Source organism: Acytostelium subglobosum (assembly GCF_000787575.1).
Source record: "Acytostelium subglobosum LB1 DNA, scaffold: scaffold1, whole genome shotgun sequence".
Lineage (NCBI taxonomy): Eukaryota > Evosea > Eumycetozoa > Acytosteliales > Acytosteliaceae > Acytostelium > Acytostelium subglobosum.
The window spans coordinates 444,194-468,021 of NW_012236531.1; the positions used below are offsets into that span (position 1 = coordinate 444,194).

The 23,828-nt window shown below is 43.9% G+C and overlaps 11 protein-coding genes across 11 annotated transcripts; 6 read left to right on the forward strand and 5 right to left on the reverse strand.

The window, feature by feature from the left end:
* Positions 1–8: 8 nt before the first annotated feature.
* SAMD00019534_001810 (hypothetical protein) lies at positions 9–1,516 on the forward strand (the record flags this gene model as incomplete). The annotated part of the gene is made up of 2 exons (XM_012903614.1): positions 9–120; positions 198–1,516. The coding sequence occupies 2 exons, from the start codon at positions 9–11 to the stop codon at positions 1,514–1,516; spliced, it is 1,431 nt and encodes a 476-aa protein (XP_012759068.1).
* A 777-nt stretch (positions 1,517–2,293) lies between these two features.
* SAMD00019534_001820 (hypothetical protein) lies at positions 2,294–3,979 on the forward strand (the record flags this gene model as incomplete). Its single annotated transcript, XM_012903615.1, has 1 exon — positions 2,294–3,979. A coding segment is annotated over one exon (1,686 nt), but the record flags the coding sequence as incomplete, so codon positions are not given.
* A 511-nt stretch (positions 3,980–4,490) lies between these two features.
* Positions 4,491–5,452, forward strand: SAMD00019534_001830 (hypothetical protein; the record flags this gene model as incomplete). Its single annotated transcript, XM_012903616.1, has 2 exons — positions 4,491–4,571; positions 4,634–5,452. 2 exons carry the CDS (start codon positions 4,491–4,493, stop codon positions 5,450–5,452), a joined length of 900 nt encoding a protein of 299 aa, XP_012759070.1.
* A 305-nt stretch (positions 5,453–5,757) lies between these two features.
* On the reverse strand, positions 5,758–6,823 carry SAMD00019534_001840 (hypothetical protein; the record flags this gene model as incomplete). Its single annotated transcript, XM_012903617.1, has 3 exons — positions 5,758–6,173; positions 6,261–6,527; positions 6,592–6,823. Coding segments are annotated over 3 exons (915 nt in total), but the record flags the coding sequence as incomplete, so codon positions are not given.
* A 1,105-nt stretch (positions 6,824–7,928) lies between these two features.
* On the reverse strand, positions 7,929–8,582 carry SAMD00019534_001850 (hypothetical protein; the record flags this gene model as incomplete). Its single annotated transcript, XM_012903618.1, has 2 exons — positions 7,929–8,168; positions 8,241–8,582. 2 exons carry the CDS (start codon positions 8,580–8,582, stop codon positions 7,929–7,931), a joined length of 582 nt encoding a protein of 193 aa, XP_012759072.1.
* Positions 8,583–8,644: 62 nt separating this feature from the next.
* SAMD00019534_001860 (hypothetical protein) lies at positions 8,645–8,947 on the reverse strand (the record flags this gene model as incomplete). The annotated part of the gene is made up of 1 exon (XM_012903619.1): positions 8,645–8,947. One exon carries the CDS (start codon positions 8,945–8,947, stop codon positions 8,645–8,647), a length of 303 nt encoding a protein of 100 aa, XP_012759073.1.
* A 1,209-nt stretch (positions 8,948–10,156) lies between these two features.
* On the forward strand, positions 10,157–14,376 carry SAMD00019534_001870 (hypothetical protein; the record flags this gene model as incomplete). The annotated part of the gene is made up of 2 exons (XM_012903620.1): positions 10,157–11,988; positions 12,096–14,376. 2 exons carry the CDS (start codon positions 10,157–10,159, stop codon positions 14,374–14,376), a joined length of 4,113 nt encoding a protein of 1,370 aa, XP_012759074.1.
* A 319-nt stretch (positions 14,377–14,695) lies between these two features.
* On the forward strand, positions 14,696–16,132 carry SAMD00019534_001880 (hypothetical protein; the record flags this gene model as incomplete). The annotated part of the gene is made up of 4 exons (XM_012903621.1): positions 14,696–14,912; positions 14,970–15,278; positions 15,345–15,479; positions 15,681–16,132. Coding segments are annotated over 4 exons (1,113 nt in total), but the record flags the coding sequence as incomplete, so codon positions are not given.
* Positions 16,133–16,891: 759 nt separating this feature from the next.
* On the forward strand, positions 16,892–18,516 carry SAMD00019534_001890 (hypothetical protein; the record flags this gene model as incomplete). Its single annotated transcript, XM_012903622.1, has 3 exons — positions 16,892–17,017; positions 17,096–18,333; positions 18,396–18,516. The coding sequence occupies 3 exons, from the start codon at positions 16,892–16,894 to the stop codon at positions 18,514–18,516; spliced, it is 1,485 nt and encodes a 494-aa protein (XP_012759076.1).
* A 2,453-nt stretch (positions 18,517–20,969) lies between these two features.
* On the reverse strand, positions 20,970–22,418 carry SAMD00019534_001900 (hypothetical protein; the record flags this gene model as incomplete). Its single annotated transcript, XM_012903623.1, has 1 exon — positions 20,970–22,418. A coding segment is annotated over one exon (1,449 nt), but the record flags the coding sequence as incomplete, so codon positions are not given.
* Positions 22,419–22,723: 305 nt separating this feature from the next.
* Positions 22,724–23,617, reverse strand: SAMD00019534_001910 (hypothetical protein; the record flags this gene model as incomplete). The annotated part of the gene is made up of 3 exons (XM_012903624.1): positions 22,724–22,907; positions 22,984–23,179; positions 23,263–23,617. 3 exons carry the CDS (start codon positions 23,615–23,617, stop codon positions 22,724–22,726), a joined length of 735 nt encoding a protein of 244 aa, XP_012759078.1.
* Positions 23,618–23,828: the final 211 nt, after the last annotated feature.

The following is a 23,828-nucleotide window of genomic DNA, read 5'->3' on the forward strand; positions in this document are numbered from 1 at the left end:
CAAAGGTGATGTACAGACAACGACTATCAATTGCACGACCAATAGATGTCTGCAAGTGTACTCATCACTACGACGTCAATCACAACAATCTAACAATCTTCCATCGATGTGATCACAATGGTATGTTAACACCTGGAATCATCCCATTACTCAATCGATCACTCACTGCAATCAATCAATCAATCAAACTCATTCAGATCTAGTGTATGTCAATCAATCAATTAGCAACAATGATCGACGACAGTCTTATACATTACAATCACGTGGAGACAATGGGGATGACAATCGCATCATCTTTAACTACCCACCATCTTCTATATCAATCCCATCACACCTTTATATCAAGAGTGTACTATTCACCAACCAGTACAACCTCCCAATTGAGCCTGGCGATCTCCCTCACACCATAACATACCTTGAGCTCAGTCCTACCTTTAACCAGCCACTACAGCCTGGCGCCATCCCTCCCAGCACCACCTATCTCAAGTTTGGGCCGCACTCTGAGTACGATCAACCATTTGTGTCTGGCGCACTACCAATGTCATTGAGGACACTTGAGTTGGGGCGCTGCTACAATCAACAGATCAATCCTGGCGCGCTCCCCTCTTCACTGACGAGTCTCAAGACTGGTGGCTTCAATCAACCACTCATCATTGGTGCACTACCCTCATCACTGATCGATATCGAGCTGGTGCACTACAACCAACCCATTGGACACGGCGTGCTTCCAGACTCACTGACAAGCATGCAAATTAGGCGAGGGTTCTGTTCTGTGATTGAACCTGGTATGCTTCCACAACGACTCACTACACTGGACTACCATAACTACGAGAGTGAGCCACTGTGCCCAGGCTGGCTGCCTGATTCATTGACCAGGCTCACGCTCCACGCCTTTGAGCAGGAGTTGACACAAGGAATACTCTCAAAGAATCTACAATACTTGACAATGGGCATGTTCTTCAATCTACCTTTGGCCAAGGGATCGTTGCCAGACTCGTTGTTATCGCTTAAACTAGGTCGGATGTTCAATCAATCCCTGGATGGCTCGGTGTTACCACGATCACTCACTCATCTGCACTTTGAGTGCAATTACTCGCAACGATTGACTGCCGACATGTTGCCGTCCACACTAACATCACTAAGTTATGTGAGTGATGTGCTGGCCAACTGTGCGCCAGACACCTTCCATCACTGTCGCATACAGCACATCAACATATCCAAGTACTTCACGAGATTCCAACGCACATTGCCACACATCAGTCAGTTCAACGAACATCTTCGAACTCTTACAGTGGAGTATGATCCAATTAGTCCATCATCATTGATGCTCAAGCTATTCATTGATACAGGCATACTGGAGCTCACTCTAAAGCATACAAAGAGCATGGTTCGCCGGATAGACCCAGAACACATGCTTGTAGTGGACAACAACTCAAGGATGTTCATTTACTCGTTGTCTTCATCTTCCACATCATCATCATCCTCTGGTCGTTACAAAGGATGCTCATTGAATTAATAACTAAATTTGGTATCAGATTCAATGACATCCTTATTCAATCATTGGAAGGCTATATAGGAGAGGAAGGTTCAGTCGTCACGATGATTGATCGATTGATCAAGCTCAAACATACTATGTACATAGAGATAAGATTCGCTGGCAACAATAATGACTCTGTCTTGGATGATGAAGGCAGGGTATTGGTATTGAACATACTTTATCATTATGAATATATTACAATGGATGATCTTCATTGTCATGGAAGTCCTCTGACTCCCATCGATCCACCTGTCTGTGACATTCGATCACTTGGTACAAGTCATCGCAACAACGTCGACAACAATGATAAAGATATAAGTGATTACAACATCGTCACTCATCGATTCCGCTTCTCCTCTGCCGAGGTCAAAGACATCGTAATCTACTTCCTACAATCTAAATGTAAGTGCACTATCTTTGCTCCATTACTCAATCATTCATCTCATTCATTCATTCAATGACAAGACTTTGATTCAGTGTCTGGCTGCACCAACCTTAAGAAAGGTGACACAATGTTCCAATATCGATCGAGACATATATCTAAATGGATACCAATAAACAGATATGAATGAGATACTATCTCTATCTCTATCTCTTTGTTGACCTTGTATAACTTCACGCGTGAATAAATGAATGAACATGCCAGCCCATCTTTCGTTTGTTTATCCAAAGTGCTCATCTCTTTCGCTCACTCATTCATTCATTCATTCATTCCATCATCCAACAAGTAGAAGTAGTAGAAGTTACTATTAATATAGAACAATGTTATCATTGTTTAGGAGCCGATCTACTACTACTGCATTGAATGTAGGCAGGTTATACTTTAGTAGTAGCACGCCACATACACAGATACAGACAAAGACTAAGACAAAGCTTGTTACCACACCTATCTTCTATGTCAATGGTAACCCGCATATTGGACATCTATACTCTGCATTGCTGGCAGATGCTTTGTCTCGTTGGAATAGGATGTGTCAGTATGATACATTGTTTGCAACGGGCACGGACGAGCATGGTATGAAGGTACAGGAGGCCGCAAAGAAGTTCGGCAAGCAACCACTGGAGTTCTGTAATCAAGTGTCATCAGTCTTTAGGGATCTGTTTGACAAGTGCAACATCAAGTATGATGACTACATACGTACTACAGAGCCACGTCATAAAGAGGTCGTCTATGATATGTGGCGAAGACTGGACCAGCGAGGCCTAATATACAAGGGCACTTATGAAGGCTGGTACTGCACGTCGGATGAAGCCTTCCTCACCGATGAACAGGTGCACGACGGCATGTCACCCATCACACCGACCAACCCTTTGAGCAGGCCGTGCAAGGTGTCGATCGAGTCAGGCAACCCAGTGGACTGGGTCAGCGAATCAAACTACATGTTCAAGCTCACCAACTTCCTGCCCGAGATTGATACATGGCTGTCCAAGCAGCCACTCTACCCAGCGAGCCGCAACCAACAGGCCAAGGCATATCTTCCTCATTTACGCGATCTTTCAATCTCGCGACCATCCTCGCGTCTATCATGGGGCATCCCCGTGCCAGACGACCCATCACAGACCATCTACGTGTGGCTGGACGCACTCACTAACTACGTGACAGTGGCTGGCGGCATGAAAGGACGCTACTGGAACGACGATGTCACTCATATCATTGGCAAGGACATTGTCAAGTTCCATTCAATATACTGGCCAGCCTTCCTGCTTGGCGCGGGACTGGCTCTGCCATCAAGGATCATCGCTCACGCTCATTGGACTGTCGAGCGCGAGAAGATGTCAAAGAGCAGAGGCAACGTCATCGATCCATTCAAATCAATCGAGCAATATGGCGTAGAGGGCATCAGATACTTCCTGCTCAAGGGAGGCGGCTTGGATAACGATGGCGATTGGTCGAACCTCGAGGTGCGCGCCAAACTCACCGCCGACCTTGCAGACTCGATTGGAAACCTGGTCTCTCGCACAACAGCCAAGGCACTTCATCCCCAGCGACAATGGCCCACCACTCAGTCGACTACATTCTCGCGCACCGCCGAGGAGAACGCGTCTCGAGACATTGTCGAAGCCCTCAAGCGACTTTGCGACACTGTCAGCAAGCACTACAGCGCAGGCGACTTCAAGAGCGGAATCTTTGACATCATGACGTTCACATATGCCACCAATCTCTACATTGACACAATCAAGCCATGGACACTGGTGCCCAAGCCAGGCAAGCAGGCTGGCGATCTGCTACGACTCAACGACACAATGTACATTCTGTTTGAGTGTATACGAACGATCGCAATGCTACTGCAGCCTGTCATACCCGAGGCAAGCCAGAGGACATTGGACCATCTTGGCATACCCCTCGCACACAGGACTGCCGATAACCTCGTCTTTGGCTACCAATACCAGAAGAACGTATCAATGTTGCCGACTGATCCACTCATTCTCTTTAAGAAAGATAAATAACTCGTCTTTAGATCGACCAAGGCCTGTTATTGTGTGGAGTGAACCTGGAAAGTTGAACTACGACAAGGTATTCCTGAAAGTCATGAAGATTGAAATCCAAATTTTATTTTATTAAATATTAATAATTTTAAATGAAGTGAGAGACAGTCAATCAAATAGTTACATTAGACCAAGATCAGTGTGTAAGTAATAGAGAGAGGATATGATTGACCTAAGTGTATTTGTTACAACATGTTGCACGATATGGCTTATTTTGATCAACTAAGATGACAGTATTTCAAATCAACTTGTGTTATATTATCTTTCTCTAACATTATTATTACTTCACAATAAATACTTTAACATGGCTGACGTCATTGGAAAAGAAGATACTACATCATCTTTTCTTATCAAGAGACAGAGCTCCGAACAGGGCAGTGCTGTTATAAAGAAACAAAAGACAACAAGTCATCCTGAAATGCAATCGAACCTTTCACAAACGTCATCAACTACATTATCATCTTCTATGACTTCAACCAAAGAGGTGTCTCAGCATCAACCTATCCTTGTTGGAACCTGGCTTCAACGAATAGAACAACTACGGGAAGTAAGTAAAATTAATTTAAAATTGATGGAATGTTACATTATACTAATGATATCTACAATTAGTTCCATCTACCTATTATCCAGAAGCGTAGTGAGGAGCCTGTTGAGCCGGATCACTATGTAGTATGTGATAATATTACTCTTCAGGAGTATCTTGACTACGATCGTACTGATCTGAAGGAGCTTCTTTGGTTCCATAATGGAGAGGTCCTCATATATGAGTTGTCCAGAATTTCACCTATTCATGAAGTTATCAACACTTGGACTTTCTCAAGATTTGTGCTTCAGCTTCCTGAGGAATCATACGATGGAACGGGATCAATGACCCAGGTCCTAGGCCAAAGTGGAGCACAGGCCGATAGTTCCATTACCCCTTCTGGACGACCTAGACCTGTGCCAGAGGGAGGTCTCTCTGCTAATGGAACATTTCCATTCCCTACAGTTATTATCGAAGTGGGAGTTTCTCAAACGGTAGCCTCACTCCATCAAAAAGCAAAGCGCTACCTCTCCAATACCACCGATATCCAGGTTGTAGTTTGTATCAAGATCTTTCCTCCGAAGTCTGACGACGGCACTTTCAAAGCGTTGGCACTATTGTATCGAAGATCAGTTAGCACCCAGACCCCAGTCCAAGTCATTTCTTTTGGAACGATCCCTTTCGATCTTCCCATGGTCTATATCATTCAAGGACTCGGCCCAACCACCGGCAACACTCTGGCAGTCAATACACCTCCTACGGTCCCCAATGATCCACTATACCTCCTACGCATTCCTTTGGCCGATATCTACAATGGAGATGCCAATGGAGTCCCTGGCAACCCTGTCGATGTAATAATCGACCTCTTCCATTTGATGACTAAGATTGCCACCAATTGGGTTTGAAACATCATCATCCTCAGAATCATCATCATTATCTGTCCTCGGCCTATCACCTCACTTAGGTTCAATTAGTTAAATAAAATACTTTATCTTCGACGCCAAACTCAGCATGGTGGGGTGCAGATTGATCGATTAGGCCTGTCATTCCCGAGGCAAGCCAGAGGACATTGAACCATCTTAGCATCCCTCTCGCAGACTGCCGATAACTTCGTCTTTGGCTGTGACTTCCAGCAGAACGCATCAGTGTTGCCATTGGATCGTTCAATGTATATTAAATGATTGCTATCAATAGGGAGGGACACACTTTAGTTTGGGGCAGATGTGTCCTCCTTCTTGCCAATCTCTGAGTCGACCTTGTTGAAGAAGTCGAGGTTGAGCTTGTCTAGCTCGTCGTCTGTCACTGCCATGATGCCCTTGACCTCGCTGATCCAATGCATGAGCATGCGCTCAATGCCACCCTTGAGTGTTGCCTGTGAGCTGGAGCAAGACGAGCATGTGCCCTGTAGCTTTACCAGCACAATTCCATCCTTGAAGCCAAGATACTGAATGTTGCCACCATCATCAATGAGTGTTGGGCGGACACGAGTCTCAATCAACTCCTTGATCATAGCCACGACCTCATCGTCCTCTGGCAAGATCAACGTGTCTGAGTTTGACATCTGTGCGCTGTCCGACAGAAGTGGCCTGTCGCTGTGATAAAAGTCAACAATCGCTCCCATGACCTCTGTTGTCGGTGCGGTGCAATGGTTGTGTCAGTCTATGTGATGATGATGATGATGATGAATGTACTGCATGATTGATCGATGCTTACGAGGCTTGAGTATGGCCCACTCGTTCTCGGGGAACTTGTTTACAGAGATAAAGTCTGGTCCGTAAAAGACACGATTGACACCATCGAGTTTGAAGATGGCGTTGGCCAGAGGTGATGTTTGTGATGACTTGAAGTCGGGGAAGTCCATCGTTTGGCCAGGCTTCATCACTTCGATGCCAGGTACGAACTTTAGACTGTCGGGATTTGGTGTAGGCTCCACCTGTATGAACAATCTTGCTTGATTCGACTCTACATTGACTTTTGGGTCTGTTTGAAGCATGCCAAATTGTCAGCATCATATGAATGACTGATTGATTGATCATCAGCATACCTTTACTAAATAGCTCTTTCAATAAATCATTCTCATTTGGTTGTTGTTCTGTTGTATTATTATTTGTGTTTGTAGAGTATGATCGAGTAGTATGTTGTTGTAAGCTTGGTGCGAGACTCAAAGATGTCAATCGTCTATTGTTTGTTACAATAGATCTTAAGTTGTTCTTGCTGCTGTTTGACAAGATTGACAGACGTGTAGTTCTAGATAGTAGTTTCAATGATTGAATCATTCTGTAATATCTAATATATATATTGTTATTTGTTTGATTGATTACTGTTTGAGTGTAAAGTGTGTTGGACTTCTTAAAAAGAACCAAAAGACGACAAAAGACACTTCCACCACATTTTTACAAACTTTGAAGGTCCAACCTTCAATCTCTACCCAATAATTCATAAATCAATCCAGATAGAATTTTATTATTATTAATAATATAATATAATATAGGATTCCTGATCCAATTTCTATTCCTATAATTATTTCATCATCCTTTTGTTGTTTGGTTTGTAGAAGTTTGTTTTTGTTGTTGTTGTTTTTGTTTATGTTGTCTTTTTTCTAGTTGTTGTAGTATTAGTTTCTTTTGTTGTTCTTGTTCTTGTCTGAGTAGTATTTGTTTTTCTTTAAATTCCTTTGTTTCCCAGGGATAATAAAAATGATCATAAATATAAGCAGCAGATTTTCGAGACAACTCATATTGTATTGGTGCTGGTGTTTTTCCAATGGCACCCCGAACTATATCTTCCCATATTGGAGGAGTGCCAAGGTATCCCCTTCTATAAGCTTGATCTCGTACCCATTCAATAAGTATAATAGCTTTAAACTATATATTCCTATTATTAATATTGATCTCTATGATAATATCCTTAAAGGATTGGCCAAATATCTCATAATATACAGACATCCAGGTATGTTCAGGTTCAAAAGATTGATATTTTGTAGAACTAACAACTCCAAACATAACAATAATAACTATTATCAATAAATTAGTTCTATTCATTTTATAACTATATATAAATAGGTTCTTATTAATTAAATATTAACAGGGAGATTATTAAATATTGTTGTTTATTTTATTAATAGAACGATAAATATTGTAATTTAAAACGACCAACAAAGATAATTATTCTCGTTCTAATTTACAAATGATCACATCCACTACACACAATAGATGTCAGTAACTACTTTACCCTCAACCCCCTTCCGTCAAGTTTGGATTATCCTGCAATTGTAGATTAAATTAATTGATTAATTATTTAATTATGAAATAGTGAATACCCATAAAGATGAACAACCTTAATAAATAAAACGAATAAATTTATTTCGAAATGAATAATAAATCAGACTACCAAATGTGGAAAGGTGTTCTGAATGGTTGGATGATCATTAATACATTTTATCAATCTATTAAGTAATGATCGATCCATCATGTTAGTGCGCCAAGAGTATGGGAATGTGAACTTTGTTAGCTTGTCATTGTTCTCCAATGCATGGATCAAGAGGTCGATATCCTCTTCAACTGGATATTGCTCGCCATTTCTGTCCTGATCCATATCCAAAGAGTATGATCTACACTTGTCCTTTATAGATATATGTTGAGTACGTTTGTTGTTATTGATCACATGACATAGATATTTGAATGATGTTGATACGCGATCCCATCGACTACCATCTTCAATCACTATTGTAATATGATCGAGTACTCTATCCATCGTATCAAATCTCTTCACTGATGTTGAGAATGAATCGCTCTCGAAATGATCAATCGAGTTCCAGGGTATGGAGATGGCCAGAGACTTGATGCTGTCTCGTCTGATCGATGACGACTCAGTCTGAGGCATCAGACATGTCTCAAGGTTGGCCACACGACAATCAGGTCCATAAAGATAGTCTAGCACTCTGTTTAGATGTTGATGTGACGTGTCGTATATCCTGAATCCAAAGGTCTGGATGCTGGGATGCTTATCCAGGCATTCAATCAACTGATCAAACATAATGCCATCAGTATTGTCGCCAACAATATGTGAGTAGTAGTAGTCGTCCACATCGTCGCCATCTACATATGATGATCGCAGTTGTCAATGTCCGTGAGTGAGGTGCAGCCACCTCCCTTGAGCAAGTAGTGCAGGGCCTGTGCGCCGGGCACCTGGCAATGTGTGAGGAGTGAGCCTGGAGCGTTGACCATCGACTGGAACGCACTGTCTTGCAGCAGATCGTACAGGTCATATAGCGCTCGGGTCTGTTGTGCTGATGGCCACGAGGACATGGAGTGCATGTTGAATTTGATCGAAGTGAGCTCGGCCCATGGCAACAGGGAGTGCTTGGTGAGATGCCGTCCATCTCTTAGATACTCGGACATGCTTTGGACACCTCCTTCCTTGTCAACTTGGAGACTGAGTTTGTTGTTTAGTCTACGAATCACTGAATGACATCTCCAACTTATCTGGCTGAGTGACAGTGCCCACTTTCTATCAGGCCAATGTTCATCATCCTGATATGTTGCCAGACACCATGCATCACCGATCACTTTGTTCAAGAGCAAATGTGAGAGGTAGAAGCTACTATTACTATTATTATTACTACTTGTTGTTGTTGTTGTTGTTGTTGTCATTGTCTAGTTGTTTTTTGTTTGATTGATAGAATGAACCATCATCATATATTCATCCATGAACTCATACATCACTTGATGATCTGGCGGTTCATTTTCAAGTTGGTCAGAAATACTTAGTGTCTGTCTGTCTGTGTCTTTGTCTGTCTGTGTGTCTGATCGATCGGTGGACACTTTTGTCCGGATGTCTGTCGTTGGGCATATATGTACATGACTTGGATACAACAAGCAAGAGCGCATGTTACACTGTCAGATCTGACATCTGTCGTTGAATTGGAACACAAAACATTGTTCATTCTTGTGACGCAAACACACACACCACAACACTGTTTTGAAACCCTTTGACGAGGCCTATGATCACTAACTTTGGAACAAGCACAAAGAAACATTCAAAACAGATAGAATAACACTTATTTAAATAAACAAAAATAAGTCAATCGAACTTGTCACAATAAAATTTCGTAATACATTGATACAATGTCATCACAACCAGCTATGATCGTCAGTCATGCCCAACACTGACGAACCAATCCCATCTTTATCTCAAAGTCAAGATCATAAATATCTGACCTGTTGCCTCACGACTTTGGGAATGAATCTGATTCCGTTTCGAACAGTCGTGGCAAGTGCACCGAGATAAACTCACTCATTCTTTATGATTCATTGTTATAATCAATCAATCAATCAATCAATCAAATAGACATGGATAGTTTGATTGATATTAGAATCAGACAAGTATTTGTCAACAAGTTGACTAGAACAAACATATTTCAACATGTAACGGATATTCATAAGAGATGGATATCTCAATCATCTAAATCATTATACAATGCTTATAATTATAATAATAATAATAATAATAATAATAATAATAATAATAATAAGATTGGCGACGATATCACTTGGATCGAGAGTACGATAAAAGGTGATAAGTTGTTTGCCGATGGCAACCTCTCAGACATGCTAAAGTACAATGCTACTCAATTGTTCATTGAGACATTCGACAGCATACCAAACAAGTCGTCCAGACTCATCTTTAGACTCATGATCAAGGCATTCAAATGTAACAACACAGTGGCGTTCAATCATATCATTCAATCATTCTCAAAGAATGCTGATGGCAGTGGTAGTGTATTGGTCGACCTCAATGATAATGGCGCGTTTATTGTCATCAAGTATGGCAACATTAACATGCTCAGGGCCTACCTCGCGGTGGACTCGTTGCGCAGTATCCCCTTTGACAAGTCACATCTGGCTGCTGCCGTGGACACTGGCAACATCGAGTTTGTTCGCCTCCTGTTCCAAAATCATTGCTTTGATCAGAAGGGATCAGAAAGGGCACCCGCTGTTGGCTTTTTCAATCGGCCTGGAATCAGCATCGCCATGCTCACCATGTTGCACGAAGAGTTTGACGCGCTCTTTAAAGACGACTTCTGGAACTACGCACTCGCTCACTGTATAGATTGCCGCGCGACCGACAGCATCTACTACATCGTCAAGCACACGACAGGCATCGCAGCCACGATGCGCGACGCAGGCATACCAGACAACTGCAGAGTCATCGACCTGCTCATGACCCACTCTGACATTTGTGCTCAGCTCTTGCTACACTCTGATCAACTCAACGCAATAATCGAGACTGCTGTGGAGGATGGGGCGGAGGACGTCCTCAAGTTCCTCTACTCCAATCACTTGAACGATATGTTCGAAAGTTCGCAGATATTGTTGTGCAAATGGTTGGGCGTTGAGTTTGCCGATGGTGACGAACAGGCCGACTTGTCACTCACCAAGCTCAGAGTGAAGCCAAGGTATGCCATCAACATGGACGACATTGATCTGATGGAGTCAATACTTCCCGAGTTGGACACGATTGATGATGAACTTTGGCAAGATATGTCCACGGCAATGGCGAGACACATCACCAATCCTCGTCTCAATCATTTGGCACCCTACAACAAGAGCTCTCTCTGTTATTTGGTCAAGGTTGCATCAAGTGACAAGAACAGAACCATCATCACCGAGGACATGGTACTCAACTTCATTGATAATTGTCAACTTCCAAAGACCATCGATCGTGAAGATGATGTTGATGAGAATGGTGACGATGACCTAATGGGTGAGGTTATGCAAGCCTTCGAGGATGCCTCTGGATACTCAGTGGCAGTGATGCAGAAGATCCAGAAATCATATAGTCTACACTACACACGGGAATGCTTGCAGAACGCACTGAGCAAGAAGAATGCCAAGACATTGGCCATCATCTTGGAGCAAGTGGTCTCGGAACAGTTGGCAGAATGGTCATTCCATGATGATATCAAAGAAGGAGCATACAAATTGATCTCAACAGAACAATTGAGCACGGTTATATTGGTGCTGGATCATCTTCCATCATTCAAAGGTGATGCCATTGTTTGTGAATGGGCGATAATCAACATAGACATTGCCATTCTCCAGTATGTCTTGAGCACTTTCACACCAGATCAGATTGAGCTCAACAAGCTCATCAACATGGCCATGACCACCAACAACCTCAATGCACTTCAGGAGCTCACTGGCTTCATTGGCAAGCCTCTTCCAATGCCCAGTCTGGCGACATTGTTGGAGGCCGTCTGGTACAATTGCTATATATCTCTGGAGCACTTCTTTGATACCATCCAATTCAAGAATCTGTCCAAGATCGAAAGATTGAGAACACTATACTCACTCCTGGATATAGCCACCGACCAAGGCCATTCTCGGATCATCAAACATTGCACATCCCTGATCAACGATATCAACTCAAACAAAAAGAGGTAAGTCCATCCATTCGCCGATCGACCAATCACTCAATCACACTCTGGTATCACTCAACTCACTCATACTCTCAACCAATCACACTCAATCAATCCATCAATCATAGATCACGTGAAGAGTCTGAAGATGTAGTTACCAACAATTGTGATGGCGAGAAGATGGTTGTGCAAGCATCTTCACGATTGGAAACAGCTATCCACTTAGTGTTCACGGACAAAAAGCTGTGCTCACACATTGTTGAGTGTGTTGGACATGTACACAAATCACTTGGTGTCCAGGATGAGTGTAGAATCAAGGGTGCTCAATTGTTATCAAAACACAGCTTGGTACAGTACATTAGGTATGGCGCGTCAGAGTGGTTCATCAAGGCATACTCATCAGTGTCGGACACATACCCATTGGAATGTAATTTGATGGACACCGCATTTATCTTTCCCAACACAGCCATCTTGGACACATTATTGACCAATCCTCGAATGTTCCTCAATGATTTCGGAAGCAATTCATACCAGCATTTGAATGAGTTGGTCATCGGAATCTGCCCACACTCGCAACCAGAATGGGAGAGCGTGTTGGACAAGTTCCTGGCCATCTCATTCATGCATCCACAAGACATTGAGATCACTGAGGAGGTGATGCAGCAAATCCTCCATCCAGATGTGATACGCAAGCTCATGGCACTTGGATTCAAGCTAAAGACAATCGTAACCGACTCCTCTAACATCGAAGCATTTGGTACTGTGTGGCTACATAAACCATGGGCACTGGAGATGTTCCAACTGATGGAGGAGCACAAGTTGATGTCACCACATGTCCAAGCCTCTCTACATGAGGTGGCCGTGTCACTTGGCATCACATCAATCGTTCGATACTTTGTTGACACGAAGCTGGACCAAGTGTTTGACTACTATGACAACATCGATGGCAAGCGGGAGAATGGGCTGTTCTCCAGCCTAATGCAACCTGGGTGCAACGATGAGATTGTGGAAATTGTGTTTCCTCGCATTCCATTCGAAGGCCTCAAGAGACGGGCGAGGTATTTGCTCGATGACGTTGCGAGTAATGGCAAACTCAAGCTGTTCACACTCTTGATGAAGGCGATCAATGATGACATTGACAACATTGTCGATGCCACGCATACAGATGATGAGAGCGAACATTATATCGATCCCTATGACGGACTGAGCTCCGCGCTCGCACACAACAGTGACATTAAGTTGGTCGACTTCATACTCAGCTCAGAAGTACCATCCTACGCAACGTACAGCATCTTTAAGATCAAATCCAAGATACTGTCAATGGAGTTGGTGCAGAGACTAATGACCATCGGTCCAGCCATCAGCTGTGTCTTTAGTAAAGTATTGGGTCAGGCTATCAAGGTTGGCAACAAAGAGATAATCGAGATGATGTGGAATTCAAGTAGTGATAGTAGTCATACTGGCCACAAATTCAGCATCGACTATCATGATGCCTTCAAGAAGGCACTGAACGTTGGTGATATGGACAATGTCAAGAGGATCATCGCCACTCCAAAGTTCGCCAATCACAAGAATAACTTTGTATACAGTAGGGAGCACTTCATCAAATGCATAGCCAAGGAACCAGTGTCCACGGACAACAACAACAACAACAACTTCCTGATAACAGACGAAATGATAATTGAACTTGGCCAGGTACTTCTCCATCCTGATTCACCAAATTCGGGCGTGACTCCAGCATTCAACAGTCTACTTCATGCTGCCGCGGGAAGATCACTGTCCACCATCAAGTTGGTGTTTGAACACTTCTCTTGGTGGATGACCGAACGTAATCAAGACTTCAAACATATCTTGAGAAAACCACTACACAGATGTATCGAAAGAGGTGATATTGAATCAATCGCATATCTCATGGAGAAGGCAACAGATAGCAAGATCCTTCCGCGGGACCTCCTCCAACTAGTCCCCGCGCCAAAGATCTCTCACGCGCCAGTGGTCTCATTCCTCATGGACAATGGCTACCTCAACCCTGTTGACATTGGTCGTCTGATGGATTGGGCTTGCAAGAAGGGGCATATCCAAGTCCTTCAAACTGTTTACAAACGATGCACATCACCTGATGAGTTGTACAACAGTATCCCATCAATGGAAAGTCTTAGCAAAGCATCGACCAAGAACAGATACCAAGTGCTCTCATATCTCTTTGAAGACCAATATGATGATGTGGATGGAACTGGAACTCGTGTGTTGATGCCATCACCCATCAACCGAGCATGTTTGGAGCAATCAAGGATTGATCTCATGCTCTATGTGATCCTCCATCATGGAGCCTTCCAGCATGGAAATGTGAACATCATTGCCATGTGTGACCGCATTGCCAAGCAGAGGCAACAACACGCCATAGCCTAGGAAATGAGTCGGCTTGAACTTCAAATTGAAGACGACAAGTAAGTGGTGGGTGATGTTCACACTTCATCACTCTTTCATTCAATCATTCAATCATTCATTCAATCATTCATAACAATGCAACATAGACATAAACATATATTATTATTATTATTATTATCTCTATCATTATATTATGAGATAACTAATGCCTCACAATCACAAACAGTTAATAAGCTATCACCTTTGTTTGGTGTACCTCCAGAGTGTAGGTGTCTGAGCTCAGCTTGCTGAATGAATGAATGAATGAATGATGACTGACATGTTTACTGTCTGTTAATATACAGTAATCAATAGATATAATGGTGATACATTTAACTGTTTGAATGATGATAGTAAAGTAATACCAATAGGGTTGGTCAATGATGACTATTGCGATTGTCCAGATGGCTCTGATGAACCTGGCACTGCAGCTTGTTCAAATGGACAACTATATTGTCCAAACAAGGGTCACAAGCCACAGATAGTATCATCAATGCTTGTTAATGATGGTGTATGCGGTATGTAATGTGATTGATTGAATGAATGAATGAATGAATGACTAATACATATAATAGACTGTTGTGATGGTACTGATGAGTACTTGAAGAAGATACAATGTCCAAACACATGTAGGGAACAGGGTGCAGAGATGAGGAGAGCACGTGAGGATAGACTGTATACATATACCAAGGGCTTGAAGATAAAGGCAAGGATGATTGATGAGGCCAAGAGTATACTTCGAACCAAACAACAACAATTGGATACACTCAAGAGTGAACTTGATCCACTTGATCAACTTATTGCCAAATATCAAAGACAACGCGAACGTCTAATCAACAAACAAAAGCAAGAGCAAAGGAAACAAGAAGAGCAAGCAATGGCTGAAGAGTCACCTCAGCTGCCAGTCCCATCGGAAGAGGTTGTCACATCACCAACCTCTCCTTCTCAAGAGAATGAGAATGTGGAGGAGCAACAAGAAGCGCAACATCAACAACAAGAACAACAACATGGAGAAGTCGTCCAACAAGAAATTGAAAAGATCGGATTGGATGTGGATGTTGAGGAACACTCGCTGCCAAGCACAAGTTGGTACAACATGTTGCCAACGAGTACTCAACAAGTGATTGGATCGTTTGCAGAGTATCTCGCACCATTATCAAGGATAGCCAAGCAGTATCTACCAGTCAAACTCGGTGGCATTATGTGTAAGTACCATGATTGAATGATTGATTATGAATGAATGAATGAATGAATGAATGAATGACTAACTCAACATGAATGTACAGCATTGTCAGACATTGATGACGCATTGGATACAGCGCGAAAGGAGTTGACAGAGAAGAAGGAACAGATAGAGAGCATTGAGAACATGTTGAAGCTGGACTTTGGAAAGGACAGTGTGTTCCTACCATTGCATGGCAAGTGCTTCGAGTCCAAGACCAAGGACTATACTTATACGGTGTGTCCGTACGACAAGGCCACACAAGGCGCGACCAACCTCGGGAAATGGGAGGGATGGCGATCAAACTACACCACCATGTCATTCCAGGATGGTCTTCAGTGTTGGGGTGGACCCAAACGATCACTACTTGTCCAAGTCGAGTGTGGTGTGGATAACGAGGCGTGGGACATCCAAGAGCCATCCAAGTGTGAGTACACCATCAGGTTCAAGTCGCCAGCCGCCTGCGATGACATCCAGTACGAACAACTACAACAAGAACAAAAGAAGTTGGAACAAGAGTAGTGATTGAATGAATGATCGCGATCAGATATGCAAAGAATGTACACTTGTTCATTGCATTCACCGAGAAACAATGCGTTACATGCATGCGAATCAAGGTGTGCCACGCGGTATACGAGACGTAGACCAAGTCGATTAAAATGGGGGTCGCCCAATGGCAAAGGCCGTGTCTAGGGGCGGGCATACGTGCGGGCCACAACGACGTCGTTGTCAACAGACAGGGGCAGACCCAGTCCAGACCAGTCGACTACACTTCCACCACAACCCACCCTCTCGTCCCTGCAGACGTCGTCCGATACTTGCTCCGAACAATTCAATCTCCATAACCACAAATAAAGTTAATAAATTAATAAAATTGGACACGGTTGGGACTGGTTTGTTGATGATTCCGACATCAAATTGATTTAAAAACGACCGAACAAACACCAATATGGTAAGAGGCGTGTTGTTATGTGTGGGTAGGGGGTTATTGTACTTTACAAACATGTTGGGAGCCTCCAGGCAAGGGTTGGGCATTGAGATCTGACTATGTAGTGCTTGTGTGTATGTGTGTCATTGACTTCCAATGATACCCTGCCACACATCTCTTTAGTCGACACTCATTGATACTTCCCATTCATTCAAATACTCACTCGCTTGTTGTTTCAATCAAACAGATACTACTTATATACAATCATTACATCTTGTTATAAATACATTTTAGTAATAATATAATATTATATATATCTTTTATAAAGTTGTTTGAATAATAATATAATGGCTTATGATAACGAAGTTGGAATGGACAAGATGGACCACTCTACCGATGGTGCCAACAAGAAGTCATCCAAGAGAAATGGAAAGACTATCTATATTTCTGCAACACTAGCTGCTATTGGAGGTGTATGTATCAACTTCATTCATTCAATCAATCAATCAATCATACTTACATTGACTCAACTCAATCATCAATCATAATAGTGGGTATGTGGATATGATACTGGAGCTGTTACTGGTATAATGGTGATGCCAACATTCACAAACTATTATACCGAGTTGGCCAACCCAGACACTTATGTGTACTACTCTGGTCTTTGTTTCTCATTGATGCTGATGACCGCCGCCATCGGTGCCTTTGTCTCTGGCCCAATCTGTGACAAGATCGGCCGTAAGTGGAGTATTGTGCTCGCTGCCTACATCTTTGCCGTGGGCATCCTGTTTGAGGTGATTGGCCAGAAGTTTGGCCTGCTGCTCGCCGGTCGTCTGGTCGCTGGTTTTGGCAACGGTCTCATCACCAATGCCGTGCCCCTCTACCACTCTGAGATCGCCCCCACCAACATCCGTGGCCGTCTCGTCTCGCTGTTCACCGTGATGGCTCTGCTCGGCCAGGTGTCTGGTTACTTCATTACCTTTGGAACATCCTACCTCACCACCGAGTGGGGCTGGCGCGCACCCTGGTTGATCCAGCTGGTCATCTGTCTGTTCCTCGGCACCTTTGTCATCCGTCTGCACTACTCTCCACGTTGGCTCCTCGACCGCGGTGAGGAAGACGAGGCACTCACCGTGCTGGCCAAGCTGCGTGAGGCCCCAACCACCGACGCCGACGTCCAAGCCGAGTTCAAGGAGATCAAGGACCAGATCGCCCAGGAGCACGAAATGGGCAAGCGCACCTACCTCGAACTGTTCTACCGCGCCAACCTCAAGATCACATTGATCGCTTTCTTCATTGCCATCGCCACCTCGTTCACCGGTATCAACGCCATCATGTACTACGCCCCCTCCATCTTTATGAATGCCGGTCTCGGAGACGTGTCCACCTCTATCGCCGCCACTGGAGGCACGGGTATTCTCGGACTGTTCGCCACCATCGCCTCTTTCTACCTCATCGATATCTGGGGCCGTAAGATCCTCTTCATCCTCGGAGGTGTTGCCATGGGTGTTTCCATGTTCCTAGTCGGTGCCATGTTCAACGTCTACTCGGCCGTCGACGACATGGGCTACATCACCGTAGAGAATGTCGGTGCCAGAACCGTCATCATCGTCTGCATCTACGTGTTCATGGGAGCCTTCAATCTCACCTGGGGTGTGGCATCCTACGTCTACCCAGCCGAGATCTTCAAGATGAGACATCGTGCCAAGGGTCTTGGTCTCACCTACGGTCTCAACTGGGCCTTCTCCATCATGGTCACCTACTGTATGCCATTGTTCATGGCTTCAACGTATGTATATCACTATCCATCATGTCATTGGTATCAATATCTAACGTTCAATCAATCTATAGTCTCTCTGGAGTGTACTACTTCTTTGGAGCATGCTGTGCTGTCATCACCTTCATTTGTTTCTTCATCCCCGAGACAAAGAAGGTCACCCTCGAGGCTATGGACGACGTCTTCAACAAGTAAGGCCCCTCCCTCCCTCCCTACACCACCTACTCCAAGGGGGCCTTGAGGACGTCACAGGTTAGTACCAATCCTCCTTCGCCTTTATCCCTTTGTTTATTTTTTTTTCCCCAACTCCTCAACATCCATCCTTCCTCAACATCTCAACTTCCTCAACATCCTCAACATCATACACACTCAGTCAACTTGGCTTCTCTTTAACAGTCAATACAACAACAAACATGGCACTAGGGGTGCTCGCAAACAACGGTCGTCCTCGGGACATTGTTGGATTGGAGCTGAGATCATTACCCTCATCACCGGATCAAGATAATGCTTGCGTCGGGAAGTGACCACCGCGTTGTTCGTCTGGACATGTCTTTGTACCTGTCCTACTCCCCAACTTCCAATCAATCAATCAATCGCTCGCTCACTCACGCACTCACTCATCAATGACATTCAATCACATCATCCATCCATGTATGTTGGTTCGTTTGTTTGTTTGTTGTTTGTTTGTTGTAGTATGATCGATACATCGTCATTGCATATGACTACACATAGGTGCTCAATGTCACCAACTACTCCCATCCATCAATCCATCCATCTCTCACCCTCTCGAACAATACAATGACTTTGTTTCTTGCCCCTTGCGTTGGTAACATATGTCTATATCGTATCGTAGATGTTTGTTCTTTGGTTTGGTTTGGTTTGGTTGTTAAAGTTATGGCATGAGGGCGTTCCTATCCTGTTGCGTAGTGTGTATGGCATTGACGACTATCAATCACTTCAACATTACACTCAACGATCAAATCGATCAATCATTCAAACATGGTGATGTGTGTCATTAGTTGTGTGAGAGCAGTAGTTAGTAGTAGTAGACTATAGATTGGAAGTCCTTTGGAGTGGACAATCACAAATTGCCAAGACATTTCATCCATTCGTTCACGCCAAGTGGCAGCCCATGGGCAACGCTAGCATCCCATATCTCTAGTCCTGTGATGACAAAGGGTTCAAATGGTGATGATCTCAGTTGCACAATCCAACAATCAAATGTTCCACCTTTACTTTATTTGATTCGTGTGGATATATATTATTTAGTATTAATACATTGGTTGTGTGATATTTATTATTATCTCTTGAGTAAACTAAGGTGTTTCTAAACACCATCCAATTCATGAAAGAACTTCTATCTATCATTGATGGTCCTGACATATCGGCAATACACTCGCCAATGTCTACCTTATAAGGTTCTTCTCTCTCTTCTTAATCTTGTGGACAACATTCACATCCATACTCTGGATCAAGCTGGAACTTATCTTGTCAATGAATGAGCGTCTTATAATTCTTCAATATGTTCTTGTTGGTCTTCAAAAAATCTCCAAAGATGATCAATATCATCATCTTCTCCAATGTTGGATGATTATCAATAAAATTGAAGCTAGAAAGATCCACTTAATCAAAGTTAAGGTGATAGTTACAAATCTATTCATTCATTCATTAGTAATGAATGTATCACTGTTGGACAAGTGATCAATCATTCTTGATGACATGTGCATAGAGTTGGTTGCTCATCGTGGTAGGTAGTGTCACTTCCCGACTCAAAACTCGTCTTTTCGAGTTAACAAATAAGTTTGAACCCAAACAAATAAACCAATGTATCAAAGTACACAAGGACAAAAGGATAAAGTCAATTGGCATGGGGTGGCGTTGAAAAACACCTTTCTTTGGAGCAGAGTCACCTCCATAGTGACTGGCGTGGCAGGCCAGTCCATGGAACACTCAAGTAATGAGTCTGTTGATTGACAAGGAGAGGATGTTAGTAATGTCCATGAGGGACAACACTCGACGTCAATACTACTACCACTAAACATTGATATTGTACTTTACCTGACTCCAGAAGAAATGTTGAGGGGCGGTTGTTGGAGGGTTGTTGAGGTTGTTGATGTGTTGGTTGAGGTTGGATGTTAGTATTGGATGACGGCGGTACTTACTAGTTACCCTATCCAAACTGCACTTGGCAAATCCTTGATGATCATTCCTAAAAGCCAATGACCCAGAGAGAGCAGGGCAGTGCAGTACAGGGTAGACTCGATTTGGTCTTGCGACTAAATCGGCATTAAGCTGACTGACTGACAGGCTGCTGACTGAGTCACACCAATGTTATACATACGTCAATGTTACACCACATATACAAACACAAGTCAAGGTCAAACCAAGTCATGTCATACAATCAATGAAGATTGAATGAATGAATGATTGAGTGAGATGTGTAGCAAAGCGGCAACGTCACCAAGAGGCACCAACAATTGCAAGTCCCTGTATCCCTGTGTGGAGGCAGCAGATAAGTGACGAGCACATATGTATCCGTGAAGCGCGTTCAACCATGTGAGGTCGGGTGCACGGGTAGGGTACCACGCTGTGTTATCCAGACGAAAGGGAGATAGACAATCCATATCACTACACGAGTCCACTTAGCGAATCAAGTTGGATCTCAACATCGAGTGAGTGGACGACTCCTTGGTCTTGCGGGCAGCAGCTGGCATCTTGTGCTCCTTCTCAAAGATGCGCCAGAAGCGGAGGGTCTCATCACCCGAGGCCGACACAACGGTCTCTCCGTCTGGAGAGATGGCGGTGTGAAGAGCACGGGAGGTGTGTCCGTTGAGCTCGGCGATCTTGGTCATGGTTGGGTACTTCCAGACACAGAGCTGGTTCTGGGAGAAGCCGTGGCTCGAGACGAGCTCCTTGTGGTGGAGGGACCACTGGATGGAGCAAACCTGAGACATGGTGTCGATCTGGTTCAAGCAGGCACCGGTCTGAGTGTTCCAGAAGCGGATGGTACGGTCAGCGGCACCACCACCGGTGGCCAAGAGGTCCTGTTGCCATGGGCACCAGGCGATGGCACGAACGGCGGCAGTGTGCTGCTCGAAGGTAAGCTTTGGGGTCTCGAAACCGGCCTCGTTGTTGACATCCCAGACGTTGACGATGTTGTCGTTACCGCCAGAGGCGAGCTGCTGTCCGTTTGGCGACCACTTCAAGCCACAGACCTCCTGGGTGTGACCCGAGAGGGTGGAGACGTGGTGCTGCTGGATGCGCACATCGTGGTTGAAGATGTTGGTGTCGGCGGAACCAGACGACAAGATGTAGTTGTTCCAGGCCAAGGCACCGACACGACCAGTGTGGCCACGCAGCTCGCGGAGCTTCTTGGAGTGCTCGACATCCCAGAGTTGAACGACGGAGCTGTTGGTTCCGACGGCCAAATGGTTGCCATCCTTGGTCCACTGGACAGAGGTGATGTAGTCATCAGCGCCCTCAACGGAGAACAGACGCTGGATGTTGGAAGTGGTGGCGTTCCAAAGGTACACAGTCTTTCCGAGTGGGATGGCAATGACATTCTGGCTGGACCAGTCGAGGAGGTTCAAGTAGTAGTCGTCGACAATGTCTGGGGCATCGAGGATGCGCTCTGGGGTCTGGGGAATCTGACGGAAGGACATCTTGGGGGCAGCGGCAATGTCGGCAACCTTGGCTTGCGAGTAGAGAACGCGGAGCGAGTTGGCAGAGGCCAGGGTGTTGGACACTGGAGCCTTGGACTTGAAGGAGAGGATCTTGGACTGCAAGTCAGCGGACTGCTCGGCAAAGAGGGAGGTGGCGAGGGTGTCCTTGTAGTAATCGTTCAAAGCAGACTCGATGTTTGGGCAGGCATTCTCCTTGGTGAGGTTGAAGTGGCCGATGTCCAGGTTGCTCAACGAGGGCATGAAGCGGTCAGCACAGGAGGCCTCACGGGCCTTTCTTTGCCAGCGGGCAACCTCGACGTTCTCCAAAGGAGTGTTGAGGGAGAGCATCTGCTCGAGTTCGGCGGTGTGGAAGTTGGAGTTCATTGTGATTGTTATGTGTTTGTTTGAGAGAGAGAGAGAGTGTTTGTATGGGTAAAGTGATAAAAATGAGTGACATGTCACTCTTTATACTCATCATTCACTGCTGAGAATCCGTGAGTGATCATCTCTCACTCAACCCCCATGCATCAACAGACATAAACCCGTTAACCGTTAGTTACCAAATTCAAATATAAAACTTCAAATTCAAATTTACCCCTCTTTTCGAAGTTCATCCAAACAATCCCAGACCATAAACAAAGGCGAATCAGACTTCTAAAAACTAAAGTAACTATTATTATTATTTATAATAACTAAATATGTATCCTAGGATAGTGGTATCATCATATTTACAATCTATTCTACTTGTCTCGGCCGAATAATATCTTGCGCTGCTCAGCAGTGAATGCAGTTCTCTGTGCAGTGAGCTCATCATCATACTTCTTGTAAGCTTGGACAGCTGGCAACTGTGCCAATCTCTCATGGTACTCCAATAACTTGGGGAAGTCCTGCTCTGCGATATCTGGATATGTTGTAATGTATTTGCTAAATGGATGGATGATTGGAATATGTTAGAGTTTGATTGATTGAGTGAGTGTGATTGAGAGGGTTGAACACATACCTCCATGGATAGATTGCAATGTCTGCAATGGTCAATTCATCTCCAGCAACATAGGAATGTTTGGCGAGTTGACGCTCAAGCACATGGAACAATCTTTTGACCTCTTTGTAATGTCTCTGGATTGGATACTCATACTTGACTTCAGCATACTTGGCGTAATGATTGTACTGTCCCATGTTTGGTCCAAGTGATGCCACTATATTCAATCAATCAATCAATCATATGTTAATACACCGATCAATCCATCATACTATTTGGACGACAATTTGAGATACATACTTTGGAAGAACAACCAACCGAGTACTTCATAATGCTCTTGAGTGTGGGTTGTCTCGTTGGGAAGGTACTTGCCCTTGCCATAGGTCTTGGCAAGGTAGATGAGGATGTTTCCACTCTCGAATAGTACAATTGGACTCTTTCCATCTGCTACATTGGGATCAACAATAGCTGGTATCTTACTATTTGGATTGATCTTAATGAAATCATCCGTGAACTGATCACCATTTGCAATATTAACCTTTATAGATTCATAAGGTAATTCCAACAACTCCAACAAAATAAACACCTTTGCAACATTTGGTGTATTAAGTGAATATAACTTGATTGGCTTTAGTGTATTAGTTGTTGAGCTCATCTTATTATATATGTATATATGTATATGTTTGACTTTGACTTGATTATTGTATTTGATTTAATGTTTGTTTGATTGATTGATTGGTATTGATGTTCAACAACATGTATTGTTGCTTATTAAATAGTTATCCATTCCATTCATTCATTCATAGATTGGTTGAATGTGTGAAAGAAGGTTGGGCTTCCAGATGACATGATTCGAAAGTCAACCC